Below are 15,828 nucleotides of genomic sequence, written 5' to 3' on the forward strand. Positions count from 1 at the left end.
TAAATCTAATGAACAGAATAAATGGTGAATAGAATCAGAGGCATGGAACTGGAACAGACTGATGATTCTCAGAGGGAAGGGGGAGTGGGAGGATGGGAAGAGATTTAAAAAAGGTCTTATATGCATGTATGCATTACCTATAGACACAGACAATAGGGTGGTGAAGGCCTGGGGCGTGGCAGGAACTGGGTGGAGGGGAGCTATGGGTGGGAAAAAGAGGGACATCTGTAATAATCTAAACAGTAAAGATTAAAACAAATAAAATAAAAAAACAGAACCATAAAAAAATAAAATAAAATGCAGTCAACACTGTGCTGACCTGAGAGGCCACTTCTGAATTATGAGATATAAAGTATTCAGAACCAACCATGCCTGTCGTGTTGTGAAACTGTTTATTGTTTTTCTTGCCAGTGGTTTAAGCAAGGAGGAGCCTTTATACATGCTTTCCCAAACAAACCAGAAACTTCCCTTTAGTATATCTAAGCAAATGTAGCTGTGATTTTCAGCACAAAAAACAAAGGATTCCTTCAATTTCTGCCCCCGCCCCCTCGCCCCCAGCACCGGGGCTGACAAGCACAGCCCAGAAGAGCGTACTCAGAATCCCACCGCAAATTGGTAACAGTTCCAATGCAGTCACACAACGAGGTGTTGCGAGGTGTTACCTGCCTGTGTGGTGTGTGTGTGTGTTGCTACTATGACAACAAGCCTGGCACACAGTAAGTACTCACTGGTGAGAGTGGTAACGTTATCATTACCATCACCACCAGCCTTTTCATATCTAATTTTTGCCTTTTAGCACCTCTTTGTCATCTTTCTAAAGTTATGAGGTGTGACTACAAAGTTCTGCGAATAATTTTCTATTGTGACGTGTGGAGCGCGTTTAATTTTTTCAGCTAGGATTTCCCGAGAGGCACCAGGGATGTAAGAGTCCAAGGTGGACACCGGCCTGACCTGCAGGGAGCGTGACATTTCATTATCTGACAAAAGCACTCAGTGTAGTGTGTGCAAACCGAACAGCAAACATCACTTCCCTTCTGGTTGTGACCAGCAACAGCCACTGGAGACTGTGCCCCAAATGAGGACTGGGATCAGCCCTCCCTCTGTTCTCAGAAGCAGGAAAAGGTGGAATTCGGGAGCTGACATGGACCTGCGCGAAGACTGAGGAATGTGCTGCTTGTGAACCAGGCTTTAAAGGAAGGGTACTACCCAGAAATGAAATTAACTATTAGTTTTATAAACTCATTTCTCCCTAAGTCATGTTATAGAATCAAAACTAGCAGGATCCCTGAGGGCAGCAGCCAAAACTGGCTATACCTCAGGTTACACATCAGAATCGCTGGCGGAGCTTCTAACAGAATACGGATACCTGGCGGTCAAGCACTGGGATTAAGATACTGTAGGTCCAGGTTGAAGATTTTTTATTTTTATTTTAAAATAAATAAAAAGCCACCCCTAGTCTGTTGCTTCTATTATTAGGCAGTATCAATAAAACACCAGTGATTTGTCCTATGTCAGAAATGAGCACAAACACTGCCTTATTTTATCTCCGTCATGTGCCGGCATGTGCAGTCTTGCCATTTTTTCAGATGACTTGCCCAGGGCCCCAGAGCCAGCAGAGGGGGGGCTGGGATTTACACTTGCACAACCTGCTGTAGAATCATGTGCTCTTTTCTCCCCAAAGGGAGTCACTTACGCTGAGTCCCACACCAGCAAACCCAGACTTTAATAATTTAGTTACAGTTTTGGCCTCTCCCAGGAATGAAATCTTAAACCCGTCAATCTGGAATTACCCGGTCAGTGAGGTAACCTGCCTCAGACCCTGCTGCCCCCGAAGGGAGGTGACCTGGCAAGGCCACTCTGGCTTTTACAGGGAAACTTCCTGTCCGCTCCCTCTGCCTGTCTCCCACTGTGCTCAGCTCCGTGGGGCTCCTTCTGTCTGGTAGATGGGGTGCTGCCCAATGCACCAGTCACTGACTAACAGCCAATCAGAGCTTTACATTTTACTCAGTTGAATTTTGTTTTTCCACACACTATGAGGTCATTCTTTGCATAAAATTAGAGCCACAGGGGTCATCCTAAAGGTGATCTAGTTCAAGCCATCCATTTTTTTTTTTTAATTAAAAAATGAGTCCTGAGGCAGGAGTAGTAAGCTGGTCACAGGTAAGGGCAGGTAAGAGCAGAGTTTGAACTGGAGGTTGGCTCCTGACACACCCAATACATACTTTCTCTCAAAACCAGAGCATAAGTTCCCCTTTCCCATAATGCACTGCCAAATCTTCTCTTGACAGAGTATTCTGACTCAACCCAAAATTATATCTTAATAATGACCCACCTACTAATTGGTGTGAATTAGCCAAATTCACAAAATATCTTATACAGAGCGGCACAGGTAGGTATATGCTTCAAATAAAACAATCCTTCTTTTAAAAAGTAAAAAACCTTTATGGGACAAATTCTACATCTTTTGTAAATTTTAAAAAATCCTATATGTTAAAGATAGTAATCACCTTCTAGCATGATTTTCCAGATACATAAAAAAAAAGTCTCTAGCCTCACACTGGTGTCAGAGGACAGGCCATCTGAATGCCAAAGCTGTCAAAATGAATCAACAGAAGCATTCTCCTGACTGGACAGCAGAGGGCGACAGAGGAAGGACAGGCCCAGAAGGAAGATGCTGGCCCTTACTAGGGGAACGTGCCCAGTGCCCAGCAGGCAGGGCTGGGTTTACAGAGAAGAGACTTATAAACAAATCCCTGATGGTCCCAGGCACCAGGCCACATGGATGGGCACTCCCAGCATCTCCAGGCCTGACCCAGGAAACGGCCCGACCCCAGGAATTAACAAACGGCATTTCAACCTCCGCATGGTTTCCAGGTGGGAGGGGCAGAGACGAAAAATACTAAAACCGAAAATGTACCCGATCTTGAAAAGCACAAAAAAAAAACAACAAAAATGGGCCTGTGAGAGTAAAGATTAAAATAAAATACAAACTTAACCAGTTGTGCCCGAAGTAGAAAAAGATCTTTAAGGCACAGAAAGCCTCACCCTCGAGATCCGAATTCCTGAGAACCTGTCAGTGCGGATCTCGCGGGTTATCAGTCCGTGTACTTGGAGCTGTGGCAGAAATGAGCTTCATTAGAGAGAATCACCTGATATCTAGGAATCTCCTCCACCGGCTGACCTATCCTCCAGACAGACTGGTTTCTAAACCTGGTATGTAATAACAATGTCTCAATGGACACAAATATTGAGCTGACTATAATTTCACATATAACAAGCATGTTGCTAGTCCATATACCCCCTCCCAGGGACACAGGAACCCAATGAAGGCGTTGCCACCTTGGCATCAAGTGGCTTCAGCATATTTTATTTGATCTCTGATGTTTTCAGAGAGAGAAAAAAAATCCTGTTCTAAAGGGAGGCAATGAGGAATAGAGTGAAGACATAAAAGGGAGCACTACAGTCAAACTCTAAATCACTAAGTCCAGTAGGACGAGGCATGAGGCGACTATTCTATCCTTGTTCCAAGTAGCCTGGACTTCAACGTTTCTGAGCTGTCCAGCCCTGCGCCAATGCCGATACATAACCTCCACATAGCCCTCTGCTTAGCCCAAAGGACTCAGGAAAGAACGTTCCTGCATCCAGACCACAGGCCACCGAGAGCAGCGGTCGCCAACCTCTCGGACCTCACGGACCACCAGTGGTCCACAGAACACCAGTTGGCGACTGCTGACCTTGATGAATGCCATTTCACACCAATACAGAAGCGGTTATTGCAGGACCGGCTGTTCTCAAGGCGCACTTTTCCCTCTGAGAACCCTCAGCTTGTATTTCTTCTTTGGAGCACTCTGGCTATTGCTAAGTTGTGTTTCCAGTCTCAAACACTAGGACCTTTGAATAAATCTTTTTATCATTTATTTCTTAAAAAAGAATCAGTGAAGTGGCCATATTATGTTCTCATTTAACTGAGCTTTTGTCTTTGTTGCCTCATCAAACCTACTCACAGTTCCACTCCACCATGCAGGACAGATGATCGAAATGCCAGTGCCGATTCAAATAACTAACGTGTGGCAGAAACACATATTTATATGCCTTCTGTACAGATTAATAGTAGCCGCTGCTAGCCTGCCAACTGCACGTGCACACACTTCCGGTCCCACATGTAAATCAAACATGAGGCATAAGGCGGATTGTAAAGAAGTGCTGATGTTACAGCGATCTTATGTTACTCAGGTTCCGGATTAAACTATGGCGATGTTGACTACTGTGGCAATATACTCTGGATCTCTCCACATTAATTTCATGTTATAAAAGGTAACGGCATTCACAAAAAAGGTCTCAGAAATTAAGAACAGGGAATGCAAACGCATTTGAAATCCAGAGGTATATTTCTATAATCAATGATTTGCTAGGGTAGGCACATTCATTATAATACGATTCCAGTAACCATTGTCAGTTGGTAGATTATAATGAGACTCACTGTTTTGGTCCTCTTAAAAGTGACTCAAATAACAAAGGAAAACTAAACACACTGACAAAAGGAATGAAGGAGCAAATGATGAAGGGGTGATTAATTCGGTAGGAGAGCAGAGTGGTTTGTGACTGTTGAAGGAGCAGTGGCTGAATCAGAGATGCTGCTGACAAACTGAAAACTACTGAAAAGTTTCCAGCTGCTTGCTGACTGCCAAACCAGCGGCTCTGCAGAAACCAGCGTCCCTCAGAAGGAAGGCAGAGGACTAGACCGCAAACTCCTGGGCGAACTTCTCCGTCACCTCGTGGGCTGGCACCGCCCACCTGTCAGGGACATGGTGAAAGTGAGATGAGAGGCATGTGCCGCAGGCAAGCGCTTTGTAAACTGCCAGCTTATGTCTAAGTGCCAGGTATTATCATCACCCTCACACGCAAGTCACTTCCTACTACGTCTTAGTCACTGTTTAAACAACAATTATCTATCCTGTCAAGTGATCTAGGTACAAGAGACATGAAAGCTGCATCCGAGAAACACCGTTTTTAAGAATAAAATCTGCACAGTGGCTTTTGAAACTGTTCAAGAAAGATCGAGCATTTCTATTCACACAGACGGCTGCTCTGAATTTTGGGTCTCCTTCCGACAACACCAACTGTTTGGATCACAGAACGCACAGCGCCACAAGAGCGTGAGAACAGGCGGCTGCGACATACATGCGCGCCACTGTCGCAAAGGAACCCAGAGATAATGAAAAGCCTGGCTCCTCATCTCGGCTCAGAGGGTCAGAATATGCCGTGCACGGAACAAATCACGTTGGCAAGGGCCAGGGGAACAACCAGCATCAGGCACATTGGGTGAGGTGATCCACCACTAGTCACACACACAGATTCAGAAACGACATTCCAACACGTGGAAAATATTTCTCAGGGTGAGGTCCTGGGAGTTCCGGTGAGGCACGCAGGCAGGGGAAAGCAGGAAGTCTAACTCCTCAAGACTTAGAATACCCCACTTCCCTGGGGGTCTTTAATCACGTCATTAAATTGTGGGTACGCTGAGATATGTTTTTAATACAATTGGTGGAGCTCTTGTTCCTGACAAGTATAAATGATCGCATGCTCATCCATCCATCCATTCATTTATTCGATACCGATTTACTCATGGATACCTAGCAGGAGTCAGGAACAGTGTTAAATGCTGGGAATACGGATGTCACTATGTAGACACGGGCCCTGGCTTTATGGCTCTTACATTCTAGTAAAAAAGAGAGAACAGCAAAAAATATATATACAAATGAGTGACTTGTGATAATCATGATACCGGTAAAGGCCATGAAGAAATGGGGTAAAGCAGTGGAGATTACACGGAAGTGTTGGAGGCTACTTTAGATTAGTGACCAGGGAAGCTTTCTCTCAGGAGGAAACCAATGAGACTGAGCTGGCCAAGGGAAGAGATGGAAATGAGGCATTCCCAGCAGAGGGAACAGGACGTGCGAAGGCCCTGAGGCAGGAAGGGCTTGGAGCGCTACAGGCAGTTGAGAAAAGAAGCCAGGCGGCTGAAGGACAGTGAGTAGGGGAGAAGAGTGTGAGCTGAGGTCAGAAGAGAGGCCAGGAGCCCCATTTTGCATGCACGCATATAGCTCCAAATTCAGTTCAGGAGATTTAAAGGAGAAAGGTTTTAAAATCTTAATTGTCATTTAAAGGCACAATCTGACTTACATTTACGGCTATCGCTCTAGCTGCATATGTGTAACATATGCATAAACACAACCTTCATTCTAAAGATGCTAGCATTTGAAGAAGTCAGAAAACATTTTGAATGCATTTCTAAACATTTAAATAAAAGTAGTCTTAGAAAAGCAGACATTGAAAAAGCCCCAAAGAGCCACCTAGAGACCAGTAAGTTAAACAACAGATTATGGGTTAAAAAAAAAATCAAAGAACAAAATAAACCTACATACCTCCTCGTTGCACCAACAAGGTGACCTCACTGCCCTTTGGACATTCGATCAGCATGTCCACGACCTGGTTGTGCGTGAGAGCCTGCACGCTCTTCTTGTTCACTTCCACGATGAGGTCGCCCTCCTTCAGGCCGCGGCACCGGGGGCTGTCCACGATCTGTTTCACTCTTTGGCCGCCCCCTCCAGGACTGTCTGCGATAGTGAAGCCAAAGCCCATTGGCCCTTTGACTATATGGACAGTTATGAGTTCTGGCTGAGTGGCTATGGAGGAAGCCAACGAGACAGTGTCATTGGGGTAACCATGGGAACCGTTGGAAGCCACGTCGGCTGGACTGCTCGGCCTGGCGTCCTTCATGCCGTTGACTTTGCCCGTTTTACTGCTGTGACTAGCTGGTGAATCGTAGGTCTCTTGCCCATTCACGATAATTGGTTCTTTATCCAAAATGGCCACTGAGGTCACTAAACTCGTATTGGGGTCATCTGGGTCAAAAGGCAACGGATAACCTCGGCAGAGTTCAAGGTCCACACTGGCACCGATGGGAATGGACTGGAAGATTTTCACAACTTGCGCATGTGTGTGTCCCAAAACGCAGGTGTCGTTCACGCTGACAATTACATCTCCTGCAAAAGGTAAGAGTTTGGGGATTAAAATAAACAGTATGCAGAAAATCTACCTCGATATCTATAATAAACAAAGGGTTATAGACTAATTAGACCGAACATCCTTCCGGGCATCATTCTGATGTCACCAGACGAAGCTGGGGCCGTAGTGAAGCCCGGGCCCCAGGCAGGCCCGGGCACCTGCCGGCGGTGGCGGGAGCAAAGCAGCCCGGGTCCCAGGTGCCAGAGGGAAGCCGGTGCTGGCAGGTGGGGGAAGGAAGGCCTACTCTTGCACGAATTCGTGCATCGGGACTCTAGTTATGATATAAACGCCTACCAACAGGAAGCTGATCTGAAACTGGATTTGGGGGTGGCATCGTAGGACACAAAGGGACTACTCCTATCACTGATTTTAATGGCTGACAAGGCCTTTGTTCAGCACCCAGTGTGGTCCCTGCCTGTGAGAAGATATGGTCACTGAAAGAACACTGGAGCTTTCTTCTAACACAGATCCCCACTGCAGAAATCCAAGCTCTGAACCCATCTATTCAAACAGATCTATACTCTGACAAATCACGGCTCTACTCCACTCAGTGGCACCCTAAGAGTTTCCCGAAGGTGACATGGCCTCACAGGTTTCCATCTCCACTGGGAATGCATGTACGGAGTGGAGGAGCCGACACAGAGGCGGTGATTAAGCCCAGAAACCCGCTGCTGTTTGGTCTCAGGTGGTGCCAGCAGCACCGGCCACCTGCTGCCCCACCTGTTTCCATCTTGCCGTCCAGCGCAGCGGGGCCATCCAGGACGAGGCTCTTGATCTGCAGAAACTCGTCAGGTTCGTCCCCTCCGACGACCGTGAAGCCAAAGCCACGGCTGCTTTTCCGCAGCTTCGTGTGAATGAACTTGCCTTTCAGCTCAGAAGGGTTTCGTGTAAAAAAGGGTTTGCCTGGATTAAAAGAAGAAAAAGTAAAGGAATGTCAGGATGAGTAAAAAAGGTGAATAAAGGAGGAAATGCTACAACTTCTAGGTCATCTCCACGCTCCTGTGCCGGGGCACTGGGCACACAGGTGCCATAAGAGTCTCTCCCAGTTTGAGGAGGGGCGCGCAGTACATGCACACGTCAGCATGAAGCTCTGAAGGGAAACGCAAGAGCAGGAGAGAGGGGTCCGTCACCCGACCCAGGGGCACGATTTTGGCTCATGTGGTGTGACAGCGGTCGCGCTGCCACGCGGCCCTTCACAGAAGGCAGAGTGGACTTTGCTTTCTGTCTTGTGTTTTGTTATAGTTTATATTCTGCAATACAGCTTGTTTTGTTATAGTTTATATTCTGCAATACAGCTTGTTTTGTTATAGTTTATATTTTGCAATACAGCTTCCCATGTGTTGCCTCAAGCTTGTTTTCCACTTGTAAAACCAATTCATCAAAACTTTTAGCTTTTAATCAAACAGAAATCTCATTCTGAAAATACATAGATAATACTAAGAAACATACTATGGTCACGAATAATTTTATAAAATAGTACCATCACTGTTTTCAAAATAAAGAGTTATAATTTTACTTTGATTTGAATTCTAAATTAAACAAATTTTTCCTATTAATTTGCATCTTTTAACATTTTGTTACGTAGTCTGGACATGCCCACTGCTAAAATATAGTTTGGAATAAAAGTTTAGGGGTGGGAAGTGAGCTCAGTGGCAGAGCACATGGTTTGCATGTATGAGGCCCCAGGCTTGATCCCTGGCATAAGTAAATAAATAGAGTTTAGAAGTGGCTTGGAATATTTTAAAAAATAAAACAAAATTTAAAAATCTAAACTAAGCGAAATAGTTACCACAAGAGCCATATAGCTCCAAATTCAGTTGTTTTATTATTTTTTAAAAGTATACTTTATTGATTTTTTTTTAAAGAGAGGAAGGGAGGAGGATAGAAAGTTACAAACATTGATGAGAAACATTGATCAGCTGCCTCCTGCACACCATTTTACTGGGGATGTGCCCACAACCAAGGTACATGCCCTTGACGGGAATCGAACCTGGGACCCTTCAAGCCACAGGCCGATGCTCTATCCACTGAACCAAACTGGTTAGGGTCAGCTGTCTTACTTAAAATAAAAAGGTATGTAGCTAAATAACTTCCAGATATGCTACCTAAGGTTCTATTGAATTTTCTTGATAGCATTCATAAATAACATCTTGTAGAGTAACCAAAATTTCTGTGTTTCATTAGTTGGGCATTTCACTATAATTTAAAGATTTACTGGAATTTCTCTGGTTATCCCAAATAGTGGATATAATTCAAGGCCCAGATTCTTCAACTCTCCTAATTATAATTCCAATCTCCAGTCCTTGCTATAGCTGCCCCATGTGCCCTATTTCTCTTTTATCAAAAATGTTATTTTAAAAAACCAAAACCACAACAGGCGGATATGTCTCCCTAGACCGGCACGAGAGAGCCTGGCACCCAGAAAGAACGCTAGCTTTGGTTAGCTGTCTCGAAAAGGCCTTTCTCAAAAGGTCTCTGTACATACATACAATTTATAACGGCATATTTCAAAAGTGTCTGGCTCTTAAAAAGCTCTTTCAAACTGCCTAGAGCAGTGGTTCTCAACCTTCCTAATGTCGTGACCCTTTAATACAGTTCCTCATGTTGTGGTGACCCCCAACCATAACATCATTTTCGTTGCTACTTCATAACTATAATTTTGCTACTGCTATGAATAGTAATGTAAGTATCTGATATGCTATATGTGTTTTCCGATGGTCTTAGGTGACCCCTGTGAAAGGGTTGTTCGACCCCCAAAGGGGTCACGACCCACAGGTTGAGAATTGCTGGCCTAGAGTCATAGGAGTGCTCCTCGACCTCCTCCCTGGAGCCGGCCCTGGCTGGCTGGGAGCGGACAGGTGGGCTCTGTCTCAGGGCTACAGGAAGTGCGGGTACAGTAGGACTCCCTGTGGCAGGTCTCCCCATGTAAGATCGTCTGCCAGGCCCCAGGAGGCAGGTGTCCAGCAGTCAGGGCTGTGGGGAGACAGGTGCATGGCAATCATCAGCTGGGAGCTGAGGACAAGGGAGACACCTGCTTGTGAACAGCCGGCACCCCTGAGGCAGAGGCAGAGGCTGCTAGGGAGCTCAGAGCCCTCAAAGCTTAAAGCAGAGGTTCTCAATCTGTGGGTCGCGACCCCTTTGACGGTCGAACGACCTTTCACTGGGGTCGCCTAAGACCATCCTGCATATTAGATATTTACATTATGATTCATAACAGTAGCAACATTACAGTGATGAAGTAGCAACAAAAATAATTTTATGGTTGGGTCACAACATGAGGAACTGTATTTAAAGGGCCAGAAGGTTGAGAACCACTAGCTTAAAGGGAACGCCCTACAGGGACCCCAGGAGCCGCACCCCCTCAGTGAGGCTTCCTGGCCGCCTTAGGAAAAACTGCAGGACCTCCCAACATTCCAAGCCCCCTTGCCAGCTTCATTTTGTTGTTGTTAATCCTCACCCGAGGATATATTTTTCCATTGATTTTCAGAGAGAGTGGAAGGGAGGGGAGAGAAAGAGAGAAACAACAATGTGAGAGACACATTGACTGGTTGCCTCCTGCACATGCCTGACCAGGGCTGAGGATTGAGCTGCAACGGAGGTATGTGCCCTTGACCAGAATCAAACCCAACACCCTTCAGTCTGCAGACCAATGCTCTAACCTCTGAGCAAAACGGGCCAGCACTGCCCAATACAGTCTCCCTCCCACTACTGACCTGGTGCTTTGGCTCACTGTCCCCAACCCACACATGAGGGGCAGCGCACATGCACATACAGCCACCAGGTAGCTGTGAGCTTGGTGTAGCCTCTGCTTGATACCCAGTGTGTAGAACACTGCCCTTCTCATTTTACCTGCTCCAAAAACTCCTGCTCAGAGAGTGAGTGATTGAGTGAATGAGTGAAGAACAGCTCAAAGAAATGAGATTTAACTGTCTTTCAGAAGGCTGAAGGTCTCGGCGGGTGTTTAAGCTTTTTACCCTTATTTATAGGTACAGTTACAAATGTGAACATGTGTCAATTTTTCTGAATGAATTTTTTAAGCTATCAGCATATCCTGAGCTTAAAATGTTTTCAACGTAACGCAGCAGGAGCAGAGCACTGCTGTCCTTTCCCAAGGGTTACCTAGGAAGGCAGGCCAGAGGGCTCCACATTCACCCCCTTTTATTGTGTTTATGGGATGGTCATCAGTCAGTAGGGCTTTGGGGAGAAATGCCTGTCTACCCACAGCTGTGGGTCTGGGGCTCTGCTCAGCCCCATGCACTCGTCACTCTCTACCCACAGCTGTGGGTCTGGAGCTCTGCTCAGCCCGTGCACTCGCCACTCTCTACCCACAGCTGTGGGTCTGGAGCTCTGCTCAGCCCGTGCATGTGCCACTTTCTCAGAGAGCCTCGTCTCCCGACTGGTGCCAGTGGTGCTGTCCGTGGTGGAGGGCACCACCTGGGGAGCTTTGGGAAGCGACTAAGTTGAGGGCCTGCCCTAGACTCACTGAACCTGGACCTTCCGGGTCTTGGCCCCACATCTGCTTCTAACAACCCTGAGGTGCTTGCTTCCTTGTCAGGTCAGTACTGCTCCGGGCACCCTTGGTAAAGGCATAGGCCACTGCTGAACGCACACCTTCTGCGATGAGGGTGTAACTGGAGGCGGGCTCAGCATGGAGGCGAGAAGCAGAAGGGGGCAGGAATCATGAGGTCCCCGGGGAGAGTGCAGTGAGCTCTCCCAACCGAAACCAATGTGGGAGAAAAGACAAGGAAAAGAGGCCTAGAAACGAGAAGGAAGCTCCGAGCACAGATCAGTACCTCTGGACCCGCACCGCAGCCGGGGCACTAAGGTTTGGCACCAGCACCTGACCCTTTAAAGCAGTGGTCACCAACCGGTGGTCCGCAGGCCACTGGGGGTCTGTGAGGTCCGAAAGGTTGGCGACCGCTGCTTTAAAGTGTTGATTGACTTAATCTCTAAGACAATTCTTTAAGGAAGCTGTGCTGCTTATTGTGCATGCATATGTGCATGCATGTATGTATGTTTACACATATGTATATTCTTTTACCCCACAATACATTTTAGCAGATGCCAGATACCCAAGGAATGTGCCTGGCTTGGAGGGCCCTACAGCGAGAAAGCAGCCCCCTGCCTCTGCGATTTATAGTCTAAAGAGGAAACAACTGTTAAGTAACTGAACACACCGAAACACTAATTATAACTGTTAGGTTCTAAAAATGAGAAGAATAAGATGGAAAGAGGGACTGTAAGAGGGGAATCTAGCCATAACCTGAGATGAGTAGAAGCTAACAAAGCAAACACTGGCAGGAAAAGACCGCTGCAGAGGGAACAGCATATGCACAGGCTGTGACATGGTCCCAGATTCGCTGGTTTAAGAACAGAAAAGAGGTTCAAGATACGTAAAAGTTAGTGTAGCTGACTCTCATTTTTAGAACCTAACATTTTTAGAACCAGGAGAGGAGAAATATGACAACATGAGGCTGCTGAAGGAGTATTATATTTAAAAAATATGAAGGAGGCACAATCGTGTTGATATTAATTAATGCTATTATCTACTTGCTATCTTCATTAAAGCCATATCATCCTAAAAAGCTCATCCAAGGCAGCAGAAATTATTTTACATAAATTGGTGTTAATACCAATCTCATGACAATATCAGCTAGAAGGGAAATTTCTTTCTTATGGAAATTATAATGGAGGAATCAAAATTATAGAAAATAATTATTCTACCTATCTACTTACTTCTTTTTTAAAATAGAGAGAACAAATTTTATAGTCTTTTTAGCAGTTCTGAACCACAAATGTTCCTCAACTCTACTGAATATGATGCTCGCCTTATTTAAAAAAAAAACACACTAAACAAACAAATCCAAAAACCTTTTTTATCATTGAAGAGCTATGAGGCCTGAAGTAGCAAGATTCTGGAGCTTTCAATTTTCAAAAGTGAACCTCTCCAGGGGGCTTAAACTTTCTGTGAATGCAAACCAATGAGACCCAACAAAATGTTGTAAAATGTGGATAAATGCCAAAACCGAAGCCAGAATAAGAGACGAGAATTTAAAACAACATGTCCAACCATTTTATAGTTGCAGAAAAATTTTAGTTAAAACCAAATATGGCTGACTAGGATCTTGAAATATCTAATGCTGAGTTTTCAAGTTATTTTACACAATTGCTAAACATCTGTGGTCTCCAAATCCCAGTGGTTCGCGACCCTGGGACGGTTTTGCCCTCCTCCCCCCGCCCCGGCGGGGACACCTTTGGTTGCCACAAAGGGAGGCTGCTATGGCATCTAGTGGGTGAGGTCAGGGAAGCTGCCCACACCCTACAAGGCACAGCGTGGCCCACAGCCCAGAGGGATCTGTGCTGAGGCCGAGGAAACCTGGTTTAATCCTTGATGATAGGAGTGGTCACTTTCGGAACATCACAAAGAGCTGGAGGAATTCACACAACAATGTTTTTAATATTTTTGACACTTCTGATCACTGATGCATTTAGAATTTTAATCATCATGGTTTTTACTATCAAAGGAATGAGTTGGGAGTTGCAAAATTCCACTTCTTAAAGTACCTTTTAAAATACCAGGTTTTTGAGCTAAAACAATGGTGCAGTTATATAAAGCCTTACCCTGAAGGGGAGGGTCCCTGGCCGGCTCTGGGTTGCTTGGGGGGTGGCTGGGAATAGCAGGAGGCACGAGCGATGACCGGTCTTCTGTCCATTCTGCAAGAAAGAGAATCAAGAGCTCACTTAGGATTCACCTTCTTAATATAAAGTTGCCCAAACCAATAAAACCAGGGGCCAAGACTTAAAAAAAAAGGCATTTGATCCCACTCTCTATTAATAATACCAAGATACCTCTCTCTGTCTCTCTTTCCTAAGACCTTTGGGGATAGAAATATTGTGGTATGACCAATAAATCCCCAGTTCTCTCTGGCTGGAGAGTACAAAGTGAGACCAAGCAAAACACATCAGGAAAGACACAAAACAAAGTGAACTCAGTCCAATGTGACAGAGACATGGGCGGGCTGCTCAGCCAGCTTGTCTCAGGGAGGGAAGGCGTTTCAGCAGTTGGCTGAGGGGGCTATCTCCTGTCATCTCTGAACACGAAATACTCCTGGGTCCTAACTATAGTCCTATCGCCCCTGGAGGCCCAGGAATAACTCAGGGAGTGACCCTTGACATTCCCCTAGAGTCCTTCCAGCTTGGCTCTCTTACTTAAGTGCACACTCCCATTCCCCTAGCTCCACCAACACTACCAAGCTTCTCCCCTCAGGGGAAATGTTAAAAACAGTTATTTTTAAATAGAAAAGAAATTAAGGTAGAAAGGAGAACTTTTCAGTAGGTGATCTCTCTCTCTCTTTCTCTCTCTCTCTCTCTCTCATACAGTCTATGGAAGTGGTTAGCAAATTATGGCCAAAAAGCCAAATTGGGCCCAGTGCCTGTTATTATACAACTTGTGAGTCAAAAATGGCTTTTACACATTTAAATGGTTGAAACAAACTCCTTTAATAAATGCCAGGAGTTGGGCCCTGTTTTTGTTTATATTTTATGGAGAAGAAGATTTCATGACATGAAGATTACCTGATGTTTAAATTTCAGCCCACCTGTAATGCTGCGTGGGAACAGGCACACCCACTGTTCACACATGTTGATAGCTGTTTCACACAGCTCCAGACAGTGTGTGTGGTTGTAGTAGAGTGCATGAACCACCAAGCCCACAAAATTTACCATATGCCCATTTTTAGAACAAGTTTGCCAGTTTCCACTCTATGATCTATATTTACTACATACAGTGTTATAGTAAGAGAAGTGTTATATTTGACATTCATATATTTGATATTCACATGTTACACTGAGGGTGCATTAAAGTCTATTATTTTAAGAGTGTAATGAAAAACTGGGAAAAGCCTAAGCATCTACTAATAAGCAGGTGACTAAATGAAGCGGATACATTTATAAAATGGAATATAAAAATTAATGGGTTAGGAGTGAGCAGGGGAGAATTTAATGCTCCACACTGCTGAATTGTTCATATTTTTCCAAAGAGCATGAATTGACTTGTAATTTTAAAAAGCTCTCAAGCCCTAGCTAACTTGGCTCAGCGGATAGAGCATCAACCTGTGGACTGAAGGGTCCTGGGTTCGATTCCGGTCAAGGGCATGTACCTTGGTTGTGGGCACATCCCCAGTAGGGGGTGTGCAGGAGACAGCTGATCGATGTTTCTCTCTCATCTGGCTGTTATGTTTCTTTTCCCTCTGCCTTCCTCTCTGAAATCAATAAAAATATATTTAATAAATAAATAAATAAATAAACAAATAAACAAATAGCTCTCAAATCCTCAGCTCCAGGCTCAGGACAGCTCCTTTCTAAATTAAGTGCAATCGGTGCCTCGGAATTGGGCCCTCCTCCTGGTTCCAGGGCAGGGAACTCTGGCAACTCGGTATTGCTCCCAGGACATCAAGTCCTCGGGCGCAGGGCTGGGTCACCAGGCCAGTCCTGACCACACGGGGGTGTCGGCACCCAGGCTCCGCCCTGCACTCCTGGACCACACACAGAGAAAGCCAACCTTCGGACGGAGGCTGCGGCTGCGGCGGCGGCTGCTCCAGCTGCTTCTTCCGTTTGGCTTCTAGAACTGGGTTCTCGTACTGTGTCTTCCTGTTGATGTGGCTGGCGCGGAAGCAGAGAGCACCCGGTTAGGAAACGTCTCATCCCACAAGCAAATGCCAGTCGGGCCAAGTCCCGGGATTAGAACCGAGCAGACAGGTG

The 15,828-nt window shown here is 45.6% G+C and overlaps 1 protein-coding gene across 1 annotated transcript in view; it reads right to left on the minus strand.

The window, feature by feature from the left end:
* MAGI1 (membrane associated guanylate kinase, WW and PDZ domain containing 1) overlaps nucleotides 1-15,828 on the minus strand; it is a 537,690-nt gene that overhangs the window by 55,749 nt on the left and 466,113 nt on the right. Inside the window, exons 10-13 of the mRNA XM_015558214.1 lie at nucleotides 15,629-15,729; nucleotides 13,690-13,782; nucleotides 7,789-7,971; nucleotides 6,426-7,046 (exon numbers count right to left, since the gene is read on the minus strand). Of these exons, the coding sequence (XP_015413700.1) occupies nucleotides 6,426-7,046; nucleotides 7,789-7,971; nucleotides 13,690-13,782; nucleotides 15,629-15,729 (998 nt within the window). The remainder of the gene's footprint in view (nucleotides 1-6,425; nucleotides 7,047-7,788; nucleotides 7,972-13,689; nucleotides 13,783-15,628; nucleotides 15,730-15,828) is intronic.

This window comes from Myotis davidii, unplaced genomic scaffold (assembly GCF_000327345.1).
Source record: "Myotis davidii unplaced genomic scaffold, ASM32734v1 scaffold189, whole genome shotgun sequence".
Lineage (NCBI taxonomy): Eukaryota > Metazoa > Chordata > Mammalia > Chiroptera > Vespertilionidae > Myotis > Myotis davidii.